This window comes from Archocentrus centrarchus, unplaced genomic scaffold (assembly GCF_007364275.1).
Source record: "Archocentrus centrarchus isolate MPI-CPG fArcCen1 unplaced genomic scaffold, fArcCen1 scaffold_33_ctg1, whole genome shotgun sequence".
In the NCBI taxonomy this organism is placed as follows: domain Eukaryota; kingdom Metazoa; phylum Chordata; class Actinopteri; order Cichliformes; family Cichlidae; genus Archocentrus; species Archocentrus centrarchus.
The window spans coordinates 3,792,428-3,805,840 of NW_022060261.1; the positions used below are offsets into that span (position 1 = coordinate 3,792,428).

Sequence of the window (13,413 nt, forward strand, 5' to 3'; positions counted from 1 at the left end):
CAGTGACCTCAATAGGCCACAGGAAACAATGGAGCGGAGTCCTAAATTGGTTTCAACTGAAACCACTGATTAAATATGACCCACGCCCCCTTCACACCTGGGCACATGTGTTCAAGCACATGATCAATAGAGGGTCATAACCACCTCCAGGGGACTACGCCCACAGGGGTTTAAATACCTGGGTCTCTCCACCATTTGGTTGAGAACTGAAGAAGCCTTTCGGATAAGAGGTGAAACGTCTTCAAGAAACAAAAAGAAGTCCAGTCGCCTTTTTCAAGCTCCAGAGACATATTTCCAGAGTACTTACAGCCTCAGTTGGTGTCGTATTAAGTGTTACTATATCTGGAAAAAGCAGTTTGATGAAACATGTGCAAACATACATGGAAATGTAGTGTATAAAACACAACTCTCAGGTAATCTCTGAGCAACACTTCCTGAAGGTTTTTGAACCTTTAAACTCGGCCGCTCTCCGGTCCTTGTACCTGACCGTTTTCAGAGGAATGCTCTTTTGTTTGTAGAGCCACTTAACACTGACCTATGAATCATTCAAACATAAAAAAGTCCCCCAACTGAAGCAATGAACTGATGCTGTGTCTACACACAACACACAGCTTAGCAAATCTGTGAAAAAGGCCACAGATATCCGAGTCTGACAGGAGAACACAGCATTTCTGCACCAACAATGTGATTCCCAAGAGCTCTGTGGCACATCCTGGAATGATGTGCAGTGTATCCTTCAAAAATATGAGGAAGCCGGAGGGTGGAGGGTAAAAGAAGTGGTCTGAAAAACTACTTAGAGGAGATGAAGAGTATCTGAAAGACCTGACACAGGACCTGAGAGATGATCTGGACCTTCAGCTGATGGGAGGTGTCAGGAGGCTGTTCTTAAGGAAGGGAAGCAGGGAGGAAAGGCTGAGGTCTGCCACGTTACACAGAACTGGGCTGAAAATCAGCAGCAAAGGTCTGATGGAGCCATGATCCACATTTTAAATCCATGCGCTCATTTTCTGCCACGCATCCAGTTCAGGGTTGCTGTGCAAATGTAACATTTTTAGTTTAGATCAGTTTGTTCAGAGCAGGTCAGGAGAGTCTAATCATCGTCATCAGGCTTTGCTTTCATTTCCATTAAACTCTGTGATTGTGGGTCCTTTCAGCCCAGCTCTCTCACAGAGGATACAGACAAAAACTTTCTCCTGTGATAAACGTGCTTGTTTAGATGTTTTCATCAGAGGCCAAACAGGAAATGTGCGTTCCTGCCCGTCTGTGGGCTTCACACCGGCCCGCCGTCCACCACATTTTGTCCAGAGATAATTTAATAAGTTTGTTCCTAAGAAATGAGTCATGCGGTGAGAGCACAATGACAATAAAGCGATGCAGTAGATCCACGCCACCTTATCGACTCTAATCCAGGAGCTCTGAGCTTCACACACTGACTGCAGATCAGTTTAAGAGGGCTACAGTCCCCTCCCCTCTCCACAGTTTGGATTTTAATGTGTTTGAAGCACCAAAATTATCAACATTTTATATTCGATGTGGGGATTGACATGACTTCAGTGTCGAGGTCAGAGCTGCAACATCACAGCCATAAACTGCTGCCATCCTTCCGCCCCAGCCAGGAAGACAAACATCCCAAAAACAATGAACAGTCCCGGAGCTGAAGGACGAAATTATAAATGTGTCAAAGGATAAAAACACCTCCTAAAATCATTCAAACTCAGTGTTCATGTGATTCTTTAAGCCTCTCATGTCTGCAGGAGTTTGTCACCAGAACTGTGATCTGAATGCTCTGCTGTGCCAGACAGATTTACTCTTCCAAGATGAGCTCTGTAGATTCTCTATAGGCTGCAGCTCCGCCCACCACAGCTCCACCCACAGCAGCTCCACCCACCAGAAGCCCGAGACAGATAGCAAAAGATCCAGGACACCCGGACAGTCTGCAACCTATCGAGAGCACCGAAGACCCTTGGCCGCACACTCCAACAATAGCTGCACACCCACTCCGGCAGATGAGAGGGAGGTCCTAGATGAAGCCCTCCAGCCGAGGAGCAAAGACCCCAGGGCCTCAGGTGCCCGAGAGCCGCCCGACACCCCGCAGAGGATCATATAATAACTTACAGAAGGATTATTTGGTCAGCCGTGATTCATAACTGAAGGGTAGTTTTGCAGTATAAGATTCCATGGTGATGTACCGCAGTAAGAAACTCAGGGTTAACCCTGACATGACCTGGATAGGATGAAAACCTGCTCCATAGGTCAGGCCTCAGGATTCTGAGCTGTTTCAGCTGCTTCTCTCTCTTAAACCTTTATTTAAAGTAGTGACACCAGACAAACATGGATTTAACAGCGTTCCCTCTCTGAGCACAGGAACAGCCTCCACAGTTTATTTCATCATGGTATTAAACACATATTTAAATAAAGGTGATCATTATCAACAGTTAAATAAAACACAGCACTTTCATCAGACCTGCACATGCTCAGTATGTTCTTTCTTTATATCGACCTGATGACCTGCTTGTATCCATGTAGTGTTTCCAGTCCAGCAGCTCCCTCTAGTGTCCATATCTAAAGCCTGTGGGAGGATGGTGTTAATCTAAAATGTGAATCATAGTGTTCCAGTCAGTCATCAGTGTGTCTCTGCACAGCTGTCATTAACATGTGTTCAGAGGGCCTCAGTGTGTGAATGGTTCCAGTTCAGCTCCATAACAGCAGCGTCCCTGGTTTGATTCCTGTGTTTCAGCTCATATCTGCCTCTCTCACTGAGGGGGACGTCCACTACATGGAAATGGATTTGATCAGGAACCAAACTACAGCTCACTGACACCAGAGGATGGATGACTTTTCAGATGTCTGCTCATCTCTGTGATGATGATGATGGTCTTGCATGTTTTTGTAGAAAGGTGTCAGTGTTTAAACACAAAATGTTATTAGGAGAAAAATGTGATGTTGGAGGCTGTTTACAGATATGCAATGAAATAATTGTATCACTTGTATATTTTCAGAAGAAAAAAGATGAGTTCATTGCCCCCACTGCCTCTGCACCAATAGTAAAGCTGGTGCTCAGAGGAAGAGGGCGGGGCTTTACTTGGTGTCAGTGAGAGAAATGAAAAAAAAGCTCAAATGAGTGAGAAGGACGATGAAGGAAACATCTGTGCTGTGTCTGCTCTGTAAGTAGAATCTCTGTGTTTGTTTGAATTACTGAAGTTTGATCTGCTGGAGCTCACGAGAGAAATTATTGTGATTCTTTCTCCACGCTGAGCCACTACAACTGATCTCAGGGTCCCCCCACCTGCTGAATCCCACTGTAACCCCAACCCAGTGTTTGTGTTTCTGCAGCTCTGCTCGATGATGTTGTTTGTTGTGTCAGGGTCTTCATGTTTGTCTCTTTGGGTGAGATTTAAAAACCAAACTGTGTTTCTCTCTCAGACAAAGAGAGAAAAAGACAATCAGACTGGTTTGTGTTAGCAGAACTTCCCAAACTATTTCATATTATACTGATTCACTTTGTGTGAAGGTGACTCAAGGCTGGGTGTGACAGTGTGTGTGTGTCTGTGTCAGTGTGTGTGTGTGTGTCTGTGTCAGTGTGATGTGTGTGTCAGTGTGATGTGTTGTAGTGTCAGCAGTCAGTATCTTTGTGTATCTGTAGCTCCATAAAGGCAGCATACAGAGACTCCCAGTGTCTATAATCAGAGGCTGCTTTCTCTCACAGACTCTGTTCACTGATTATCAGGACATGTTGTTGTTGTTCTGCAGGAACTCGATTAAATATTTGAGCTTTACAAAAACGAGAACACAAAGCTCTGTGGAGTCTTTCCAAAATGATCTTGTGTTGATTTTAAAACCTGAGGATTTCAGAAGCACCAAACAATTGAGTCCAGAGTATGTATATAACACAGCTCCTTCCATTCATAATGAGCTCCTTTTTTATTGTAGATAATCTTACAATCAGCACTATTTTAAGCCTCTGAGCTCAAAAGAAACACCCTGAAAATCAAACTGAAAAATTACGTAGCATGCTGGAACATTTAGCCAAATTTTAACTGACGCAACACAACATCGTGCTCACATGTCTGTGTAAATTATCAGCCATCCAGGTCCTAGTAATTTCAAGAAACTCAAAAAGTCCAGTCACCTTTTTCAAACTCCAGAGAATGGTACTTGGTAGTTTGTACGGCCCCATTTTCTTGTATACATGTCTCCTCCGGGAACTGCCTGCATACTCTCACCACGTGAGGCCAAACATTGCTGTGTACCAGGAGGAAACTAGGACTCACTGCACCAGTTTAGGGTCTGACAAAGGGTCCAAGGATGTCATCCTGAAATCCAAAGACTCCTATGGAAGAGACCAAGGGAACTGTTTGCCCTGCTCAGGATAGAGTTACCAAGGCCCCACCCTGGAGCCAGGCCTGAGGAGGGAGGTCAAAGGAGTGCTTCTTGTGGCCAGGCATTAGCCCATCATGCCAAAGAGGAGACATGGGCCTGCCCTCCAGTATGCCCACCACCCATAGGAGGTGTTGTAGGGGTCAGGTGCAATGGTTGCTTGGTGGTGGCCACGTGTGGAGGCCCTGGCAGACCAATTGTCGGCTATTGAGACTGGCTACTGGGACATGGAATGTCAACTCTTTTGTGGGGAAGGAGCCTGAGTGAGGTTGAGAGATACCAGCGAGATATAGTCGGGCACACCTCAACACATGGCCTAGGCTCTGGAATCAGTCTCCTGGAGAGGATGGACACTGTTCCAGACTGGAGTTGCCCTCGGTGAGAGGAGGTGAGCTGGAGTGGGTATTCTTGCTGCCTGTACATTGGCGTTTTCACTGGTAGACGAGAGGTTTGCTTCCCTGCACCTTCAGGCCAGTGAAGGTTTATACACGGTCTATAGTATGGATGGGGTTCTGCTGTCTTCAACTGAGGCTATAGTCAGGTGGTGAAAAGAATACTTTGAGGACCCCCTTAATCCCACTGACATGCCTTCTGTAGTGGAAGCAGAGTCTGGGGATGAGGGGGAAGACTCGCCCATCACTGGGGGTGGGGTCACTGAGGTGGTTAAACAACTCCTTGGTGGCAGGGGGCCTGGGGTGGATGAGATTCGCACTTAGTTCCTGAAGACTCTGGATGTTGTAGGACTGTCTTGGTTGATGCAGACCGGGGTGGTGGTCCCCATCTTTAAGAAGGGAGACTGGAAGGTGTGCGCCAACTATTGGGGATCACACTCCTCAGCCTCCTCGGTAAGGTCTATGCCTGGGTGCTGAAAGGGAGGGTCCATCCATTAGTTGAACCTTGGATTCAAGAGGAACAATGCGGTTATTGTCCTGGTCATGGAACGCTGGACCAGCTCTTTATCCTCTTGAGGATATTTGAGTGTGCGTGGAAGTTTGCCCAACCACTTTGTATGTGTTTTGTGGACTTGGAGAAGGCATTCGACCACGTCCTTCGGGGTATCCTTTGGGAGGTGCTGCGGGAGTATGGGGTGTCTGGCCCATTGTTGGCCATTCAGTCTTTGTACAACCACAATGAGTCAGCAGATTTGTTTCCTGTGGGTGTTGAACCAGGGTAGCCTGTAGTCACCGATTCTGTTCATAATTTTTACGGACAGAATTTCTAGGTGTAGCCATGTGGCAGAAGGCTTCTGCCTTGGGGGCCTCAGAATCTCATCTCTGCTTTTTGCAGATGATGTGGTCCTGCTGGCTTCATCAAGTGGTGGTCTCCAGCTCGCAGTGCAACAGTTCGCAGCCGAGTGTGAAGTGGCTGGCATAAGAATCAGCACCTCTCAGTCTGAGGCCATGGTCCTCAGCCGGAAAAGGGTGGAACGCCCATGCCAGCTAAGGGATGAGTTGGTGTCCCAGATGGAGGACTTCAAATATCTTGGGGTCTTGTTCACAAGTGATGAGAGAAGGGAATGTGCGATAAGGGTGCAGAGCACACCCATTTGGGAAGGGCTCAGAGGAGAGCTGCTGCTCCTCCACATTGAAAGGAGACTGTTGAGGTGGTTCAGGCATCTGACTAGGAGGCCTCCTGGGCACCTCTTGGGTGAGGTGTTCTGGGCTTGCTCTGCAGGAGGAGGCCCCAGGGCAAACACAGGGCACGCTGGAGAGATAATATCTCTCAGGTGGCCTGGGAACACCTTGGGGTCCCCCTGGATTAGCTGGAGGAATCAGCTGAGGACAGGGAGGTTTGGGCTTCTCTGTTTACGCTGCTACCCCCACAACCCGGGCCTGGATGAGTGGAAGAAAATAGATGGTTGGATTTCATCCTGATATTTAAGGGCAGTCAGGGTGCCATTGCCTAGTCTGTAGAGGTCTGTGTGTCCCTCCATGGATATGCTTCCCCAGACCATCACTGACCCACCACCAAACCGGTTATTCTGAACGATGTTAGAGGCAGCATAACGTACTCCACGGCTTCTGCAGACCCTTTCATGTCTGTCACATGTGCTCAGGGTGAACCTGCTCTCATCTGTGAAAAGCACAGGGCTCCAGTGGTGGACCTGCCAAATCTGGTATTCTATGACAAGTGCTAATCAAGCTCTACAGTGCTGGGCAGTGAGGACAGGGCCAAATAGAGCACACCAGACCCTCAGTCCACCCTCACAAAGTCTGTTTCTGAGTGTTTGGTCAGAGACATTCACACCAGTGACTGCTGGAGGTCATTCTGTAGCTCTGCAGTGCTCATCCTGTTCCTCCTGCACAAAGGAGCAGATCCAGGTCCTGCTGTAGGGTTAAGGACCTTCTCCAGCTCTCTTACAGTAACTGCCTGTCTCCTGGAATCTCCTCCATGCTCTGAGACTGTGCTGGGAGACGCAGCAAACCTTCTGCCAATGGCACGTATTGATGCCATACTGGAGGAGTCGGACTCTGTAGGGTCCAGGTATGGCCTCATGCTCCCAACAGTGACTCTGAGCCTAGCCAAATGCAGAACTAGTGAAAAACAGTCAGAAAAGATGAGGAGGGAAAAATGTGAGTGTCCTCCACCTGTAAAACCATTCCTGTTTGGGGGGGTGTCTCATTGTTGTCCCTGTAGAGCACCTGTTGTTAATTTCATGAACACCAAAGCAGCTGAAACTGACTAACACCCCCCTCTTATACTTACTGACCACATCAGTATCACAGAAGTTTCACTGATTTTAAGCTGAAAAAATGCTGTAAGTGCTGCTTTTCAGATAAAAACTCAGGTAGAGGAGCACGAAGAGTCAAAATTGTGTGAGCCTGTTCTCCAAACTTTATTGACACTGCATCAAGTCTAAAATGAGCAGATCTATCAGAGAGAGACGAGTTTGTGGGTCTGTCAGCTGTTTGTGTGGAGTTGTTCTTTGTGTTCACCTCAAACCAACCTGAGTGTCATTTCTCTTTAGTTCTGATCTCACTGCTGAGCTGCACAACAAACCAAGGTCAGTAACCTTCTTCTGTCACAGCTTCAACCTGATAAATGCTCACTAATATGACCTGTTTGGCTTCATGTTTCATTGTAACCCTCACAGCTCGTCTGACTGTGAGTCCCAGCAGCTCTCAGTTCTTTAAAGGAGACTTTGTGTCTCTGAGCTGTGAGGAGGACGACAGCTCTGCTGGATGGACTCTGAGGAGGAACACAAGCAAACTACAGAGGACTCAGTGTGGAGATGGGTGGGGAAGATGGTATGTTTCTACCTGTAACATGCTTGTTTACCCACCAGACAGTGGAGTTTACTGGTGTGAGTCCAGAGAGGGTGCCATCAGTAACATGGTTAAGCTCACAGTCTCTGGTAAGCTGAGTGTGTGGAGTTAGTGTTGATGAAGCTGTGTGTAAATGGATGAAATGCTGTAGTTTGTCTCTGTGTTGAGGTGGATCAGTGATCCTGCAGAGTCCTGTCCTCCCTGTGATGGAGGGAGATGACGTCACTCTGCTCTGTCAAACAAAGACCACTCCCTCCAACCTCCCAGCTGCTTTCTATAAAGATGGCTCCCTCATCAGGAAGCAGCCTACAGGTCACATGACCATCCAGCATGTTTCCAGGTCTGATGAAGGCCTCTACAAGTGTGACATCAGCGGTCATGGAGAGTCTCCATCCAGCTGGATCACTGTCACAGGTGACACACTCACCTGTCTGTGTTTCTGCAGGTTTCAACATTCACAATGTGACCAGAACTTAATGACTGTGTTTGCTTTATTTTAGAGAGACACACCACCACACCTCCACCTACATCCACACCTCCACCTACATCCACCTCTCCTGTTGGTTCCACCTCCATCACTCTTTCTCCATCACTGTCTCCTCCTGTTCACTCTGTGATCTCCTCTGTTGGATCAGTCTGTGTTGTGGTTCTACTGGTGTTACTGGTTCTGCTGGTGAGACGATGTGTTCACAGGAAACCTGAAGGTGAGACTCAGACTTCCTGATGTTTCATCTTTGAGTTTGTTTAGTAGAATAAAGTTCATTCATTATGATCACAGTAACAACTTTCTTCAATCTACTCTGTTTAGATGTTTAATTTCTATTATTGTTCATTTCAGCAGATCAAGAAGAAGCTGGAGATGATGACATCATCACTCACGTAATTTACAGTACTTTCAAAACATCAGGCCATCAACAACAGCCAATCAGACGAAGGAGAGGTATTGATGTGCTTTAATGTTTTCTTCATGGGGTGTTCTGGGGTTCTCAGTTTCAGCTCCTTGTTGCTATAGTGATACTGTATTTTAGTTTGCTGTGGGACCGTTGTTTCATCATGGAAGTTTGTGAGGACTGACACACTATTGACTCCCAAGTGGACATTAGAGGAACTGCAGTTTATGTTGCTAGTTCATTTTTAAACTGTGGTTTATTTGGTTTGTTTAATCAGAGGTGGGAAGTAACGAAGTACAAATACTTCGTTACTGTACTTAAGTAGATTTTTCAGGTATCTGTACTTTACTTAAGTATTTATTTTTCTGACTACTTCTTACTTTTACTCCCTACATTTTTACACAAGTATCTGTACTTTCTACTTCTTACATTTTCAAACAGACTCGTTACTTTTTAACACGTCAGAGAGAAGTTTGCATTTCCGGTCAGTGCGCCTTCAAACATCAAACGATCTGAGCCTAAATGGAGGAATAATAATATATAAGAGACAATCGTACTGGCGTATCCTCCATCACCGGCTTATCTCGTACAAAGGGATTAAATACGCAAACCCATATAATTAATGTATCATTTATAGCGCTATAATCGGGCCGGACCGAGTCCGTAAGTTGCGCTGCGGCACATAAACAGCTTAGCTAGCGCTACTGAAGAGGAGCGAGCATGAAGGGAGTAACGTGTGGCAGGTAAATGCAACGTTTCTAAATGCTCAACAAATATCAGCAAACACACAAAGTGTGTGCAGTTTGTTACACAGCTAGCTAAAAGAAGAGCTGCTGTATTTCAGGGAGAGCAAAGAGAGAGAAGTTCACTCAGAGATGGAGAAAGAGGACAGGAGAGGAAGAAGAGAGGTTAGAGTTAAAGGTAAGGACTGGAAAACAAACTGAAGTATGCTGACGTTGTGTAATTCAAAGATTCTATGAAAATGCTGCAGTTTAGTGTTTAATAAATAGGTTAGTTTGTTGTACTGTATTTACAGTAAAGCTCTGTGTTGATGGTCAGAGTTACAGGTTACATCAGTGCAGCAGAGATGAGTTTGAATCAAAGCTGCTGATGCTGAGATTCATTCACTGAATCCAACATTTCTACAGCCTGTATGCTGTCAGTGTAGGGGATGGAGATCAGCTCAGATAGCTGTGAAATACTGGGTTACATCTTTGTGAGTTCAGTTCATCCACACAGAGCAGTAAACCTCAGAGCAGCAGCAGCAGGTCAGCTGATCACAGCCTGCACACCAACATCATTTACTGCAGCTCACAATAGAAAGCTGTGATTCTTCTCCCCATGCAGAGCCACTACAGCTGATCTTAGGGTTCCTCCACCTTCTGAATCCCACTGTAACCCCTGAGTATCCTCATGTTGGTGTTTAGGTGGAGGCACAGTCACCCTCTACTATGGAGGACACAGAGAATAGAGCTGTGTTTAAATTCCCTTTAACAGTTTGTGTCCTACATAACAGATTCAAGCTGAGTGCATTCATTAGAATAAAAATTTAGATTGGAATAACATTTGTATTCTCATGTCTTATTTTATATTATTACAATAATATATAATGAGGTTCGGTTTGTTTTACACAAAAATAGCAGGTAGAAACATCCTCCAAAGAACTACTTTTACTTTCTTACTTTGAGTACATTTCAGACCCTGTACTTTTTTACTTTTACTGAAGTAGAGAAGTTGAACCAGTACTTCGACTTTTACTAAAGTATTTTTTAACATAAGTACTTGTACTTCTACTTAAGTACAGAATGTCAGTACTTTTGCCACCTCTGTGTTTAATGTTGTGACGACGAAAGGCAACACTCAATTTCACACATATGCAGTAGAAGTACAACCTGTGTGGAGTAAAAGGCTTTTAAAATCGTATCTTGGGACACCGTCTCTGAGTGGTGGTTCTACACAGGTCCTTTTATATTAAGGTTTTGGTATTCATTTATGTGGCGACTGTAACATAGCTGCCCAAATATCTGTTAGAGTTGCTACAGAGATACCTGCTGAGTAGTCAGACAGACTTTGGAGCACTCTAAGGGGCTCGATACACGGGCAGAGACGTCGCTCCCCCTCCATTCATTTCCTATGGAGCTTGTGCGATGAGGTGAAAATTGCTTGTCCTCCTCCAGCCAAGCGACCGGTGAAACTCGTGCATGTGAAATTTCGAGCTCGTACATGTAGACTGTTGTTGCCCTTGATGATATGATGGGTTATGAGGATGTTATGGAGCATGTGAGGGATGATCAGAAGTGTAAAAATGTGGATTATTGTATCAGTGAAACAAACATTTTTATGATTTGATGATATTAAAACCTTAAATCCCAACATTTAATTTTATACTTTGTTACAAATCTATTTCCTTTATGTAAAAGTGTGTTTCACACTGTGCTTACTGAGTGTTGTTGACTGTGTGCTGGATTGTGTGTTTGTGGTCTGTGGTTACTGGAATCCAGCAGCTCTGCAGTCGTCCAGCTTCCTGTTTGAGCTGCAGGTGTTTCAGCAGAGGGCTGCCTGTTTTAAAAAGAGGAAGGAACATGTAGAAATCATTTGGAAACATATTTCTGCAGACAGACCAATTCATTAATAATAATAATGACATTAAGAATGTTTTTCTTCTATTAAATTTACCATTGATTTTTATATTTATGTGACTGCAACATTTTAAATTTTGTTTTAGTGTCTTTACTAAAATACAAATTTTTATAAAAATGATTATTTTGGGAGTTTTCATGACATCCCAACATGTTGTGGTTGGTCGGTGAACATAGATGCAGCAGCTCAGAGTTCTCTGGTTGTGCTTTTTCTTCTAAATGTCGAGTGTGTTTATGCATGAATGCAAATGTGTGAATGAGGGTAGGACATACACCTACAACGAACTGCAGATCATTGGAAACAAGTGCTGAACTAAAGTTATGAGCGAGTTCCAGCAAAAACACGACATCCCAAAGACAATAGTAGGACCACCGGGTTCTCCGTGGCTTGTTCTTGCACTAAGGAGGAGCGGATGTTGGCGTAGGCACCGTCTAAAAACTAGGCTAGCAAGACATCCACACAAACCATCAGTTCCTATCATCCTTCTCATTAATGCAAGAGCAGTCATGCATAAAACAGCTGGATTGAAGTTCAATCCAACAATCAGGGACTGCTGTGTAGTTATCATTACAGAATCCTGGCTGCATCCACTCATACCAGATGTTCAGCTAACGGGACATACCCTGTCTCGCCACGACAGGAATGCTAACTCTGGCAAGAGCAGAGGTGGGGGGGGGGGGCTGTCTGTGCATATACACACAGAATAACTGGTGCACAAACAGTATCATTATCCAAACTCACTGTTGCCCGGACTTGAAGACATTTCAGTTGTGTGCAGACCATTTTACCTACCATCCCACCAGGTGCTAATGTTAGCATAGCTCTGCTGCTCCTGCATGAGGCTCGCCAAAGCAGTGCCTTCATTGTTGCAGGAGATTTTAATAAAACCGGCCTCAAATCTATATTCCCCAAATTCCCACCAGAGGCAGTGGCACATTAGATAAGCTACTGTATACTCAAACCTGAAGCAAGCACATAAATCCGTACCCGTCCCCCACCTGGACATGTCCGACCATCTCCTCCTGCTCCCTGTGTACACACCCCTCAGAAAGACCAAACAAGTAATAAAGACTGTAAAAATCTGGCCAGAGGGAGCGCTCAGACAACTACAGGACTGCTTCCAGTGGACAGAGTGGGCCATATTTGATCATCTGGAGCTACAAGAGTGCACAGAGGCAGTTTTGGCCTACATAAAACACTGCGCAGACTCTGCTACTGTAGACAAAAGAATCTGGATCACGTTTGTGTCCTTCGGCTTCCGTGTCCAGACGAGGACCCGCCCACACTCATACGTAAAGGAGCAGTTCATAGAAACTCAGGCCCATTCTTAAGCATTTCACTGGTTCATTGAAACCGACACCAGCACTGGCACGAGCACCAGCACCTCGGTGGTGGAAAAGTAGCATCAATGGTGAAAGTGTAGAGAGGGTCGCCTCCTTTAAGTTCCTGGGGACACAAATATCAGATGACCTGACTTGGACAGCCAACATATCTATGCTGGTCAAAAAGGCTCAGAAAGGGCTTCTCCACTTTCTGCGGGCAGCAGCAGAAAGGAAAGCTCTGCAGAGAGTAACCAGGATGGCAGCAGAGGTCACTGGCAGCCCAAATATGGCTCGCTTGCTTTTTTTGGGGGGCCTTAACTAACAGCTCCTCAGCCACAGGTTCAGCTCATATGGACCAGGTGTGTCAGGTGTGTTGTGTTTTCGGGGCCACACCTGTCCTATAGAACATGCAGCAGTGCTGTATCTGAGCCCCGTGTGCAGCACAGATTTGTATGCTATGTGGGTTTGGTTCGCACACAAGTCTGTGTGAGGCTGGTAAAGAGACCAAAGATCATTAACTCTTCAAATTGTCCTTTCATACAATCAATACTTTTAAGAGTTCTGCGTGTAAAACAGCTGCTACTTCCTGTTGTTAGTCTGAAGCGGTTCCACTGTGGCTAATAATAGTGTTGATGTGGTGGGCACATGTTTTTTTGTGCTCTGTGGTGAAGTACGTCAGTCTGCTTTTAAAAAAAGTTGTTATGCTCCTTACCTTCTCTCAGAAACACCCCCACTTACTTCTGCTCAGTTTCACTGGAGAGAAAGAAAACTGTGGAAAGATGCTGCAGTTTATAAAAACTGTCAATGTCTTAAGAAATTTGCAGAAGTGAAAGTAATCAAATGTTACCATTACTGTAGTTTAATATTGTTGCACCTGCAGTAATTTAAATGTGTTTTATTCTGCAGACACTGATTCAG

At 45.3% G+C, this 13,413-nt stretch overlaps 1 protein-coding gene across 1 annotated transcript in view; it reads left to right on the plus strand.

Moving 5' to 3' along the window:
• The first annotated feature begins 3,133 nt into the window (after positions 1-3,133).
• Positions 3,134-13,413, plus strand: part of LOC115776549 (low affinity immunoglobulin gamma Fc region receptor III-like) — a 40,946-nt gene continuing 30,666 nt past the window's right edge. The window contains exons 1-3 of the mRNA XM_030724264.1: positions 3,134-3,164; positions 7,346-7,381; positions 7,472-7,629. Of these exons, the coding sequence (XP_030580124.1) occupies positions 3,134-3,164; positions 7,346-7,381; positions 7,472-7,629 (225 nt within the window). The remainder of the gene's footprint in view (positions 3,165-7,345; positions 7,382-7,471; positions 7,630-13,413) is intronic.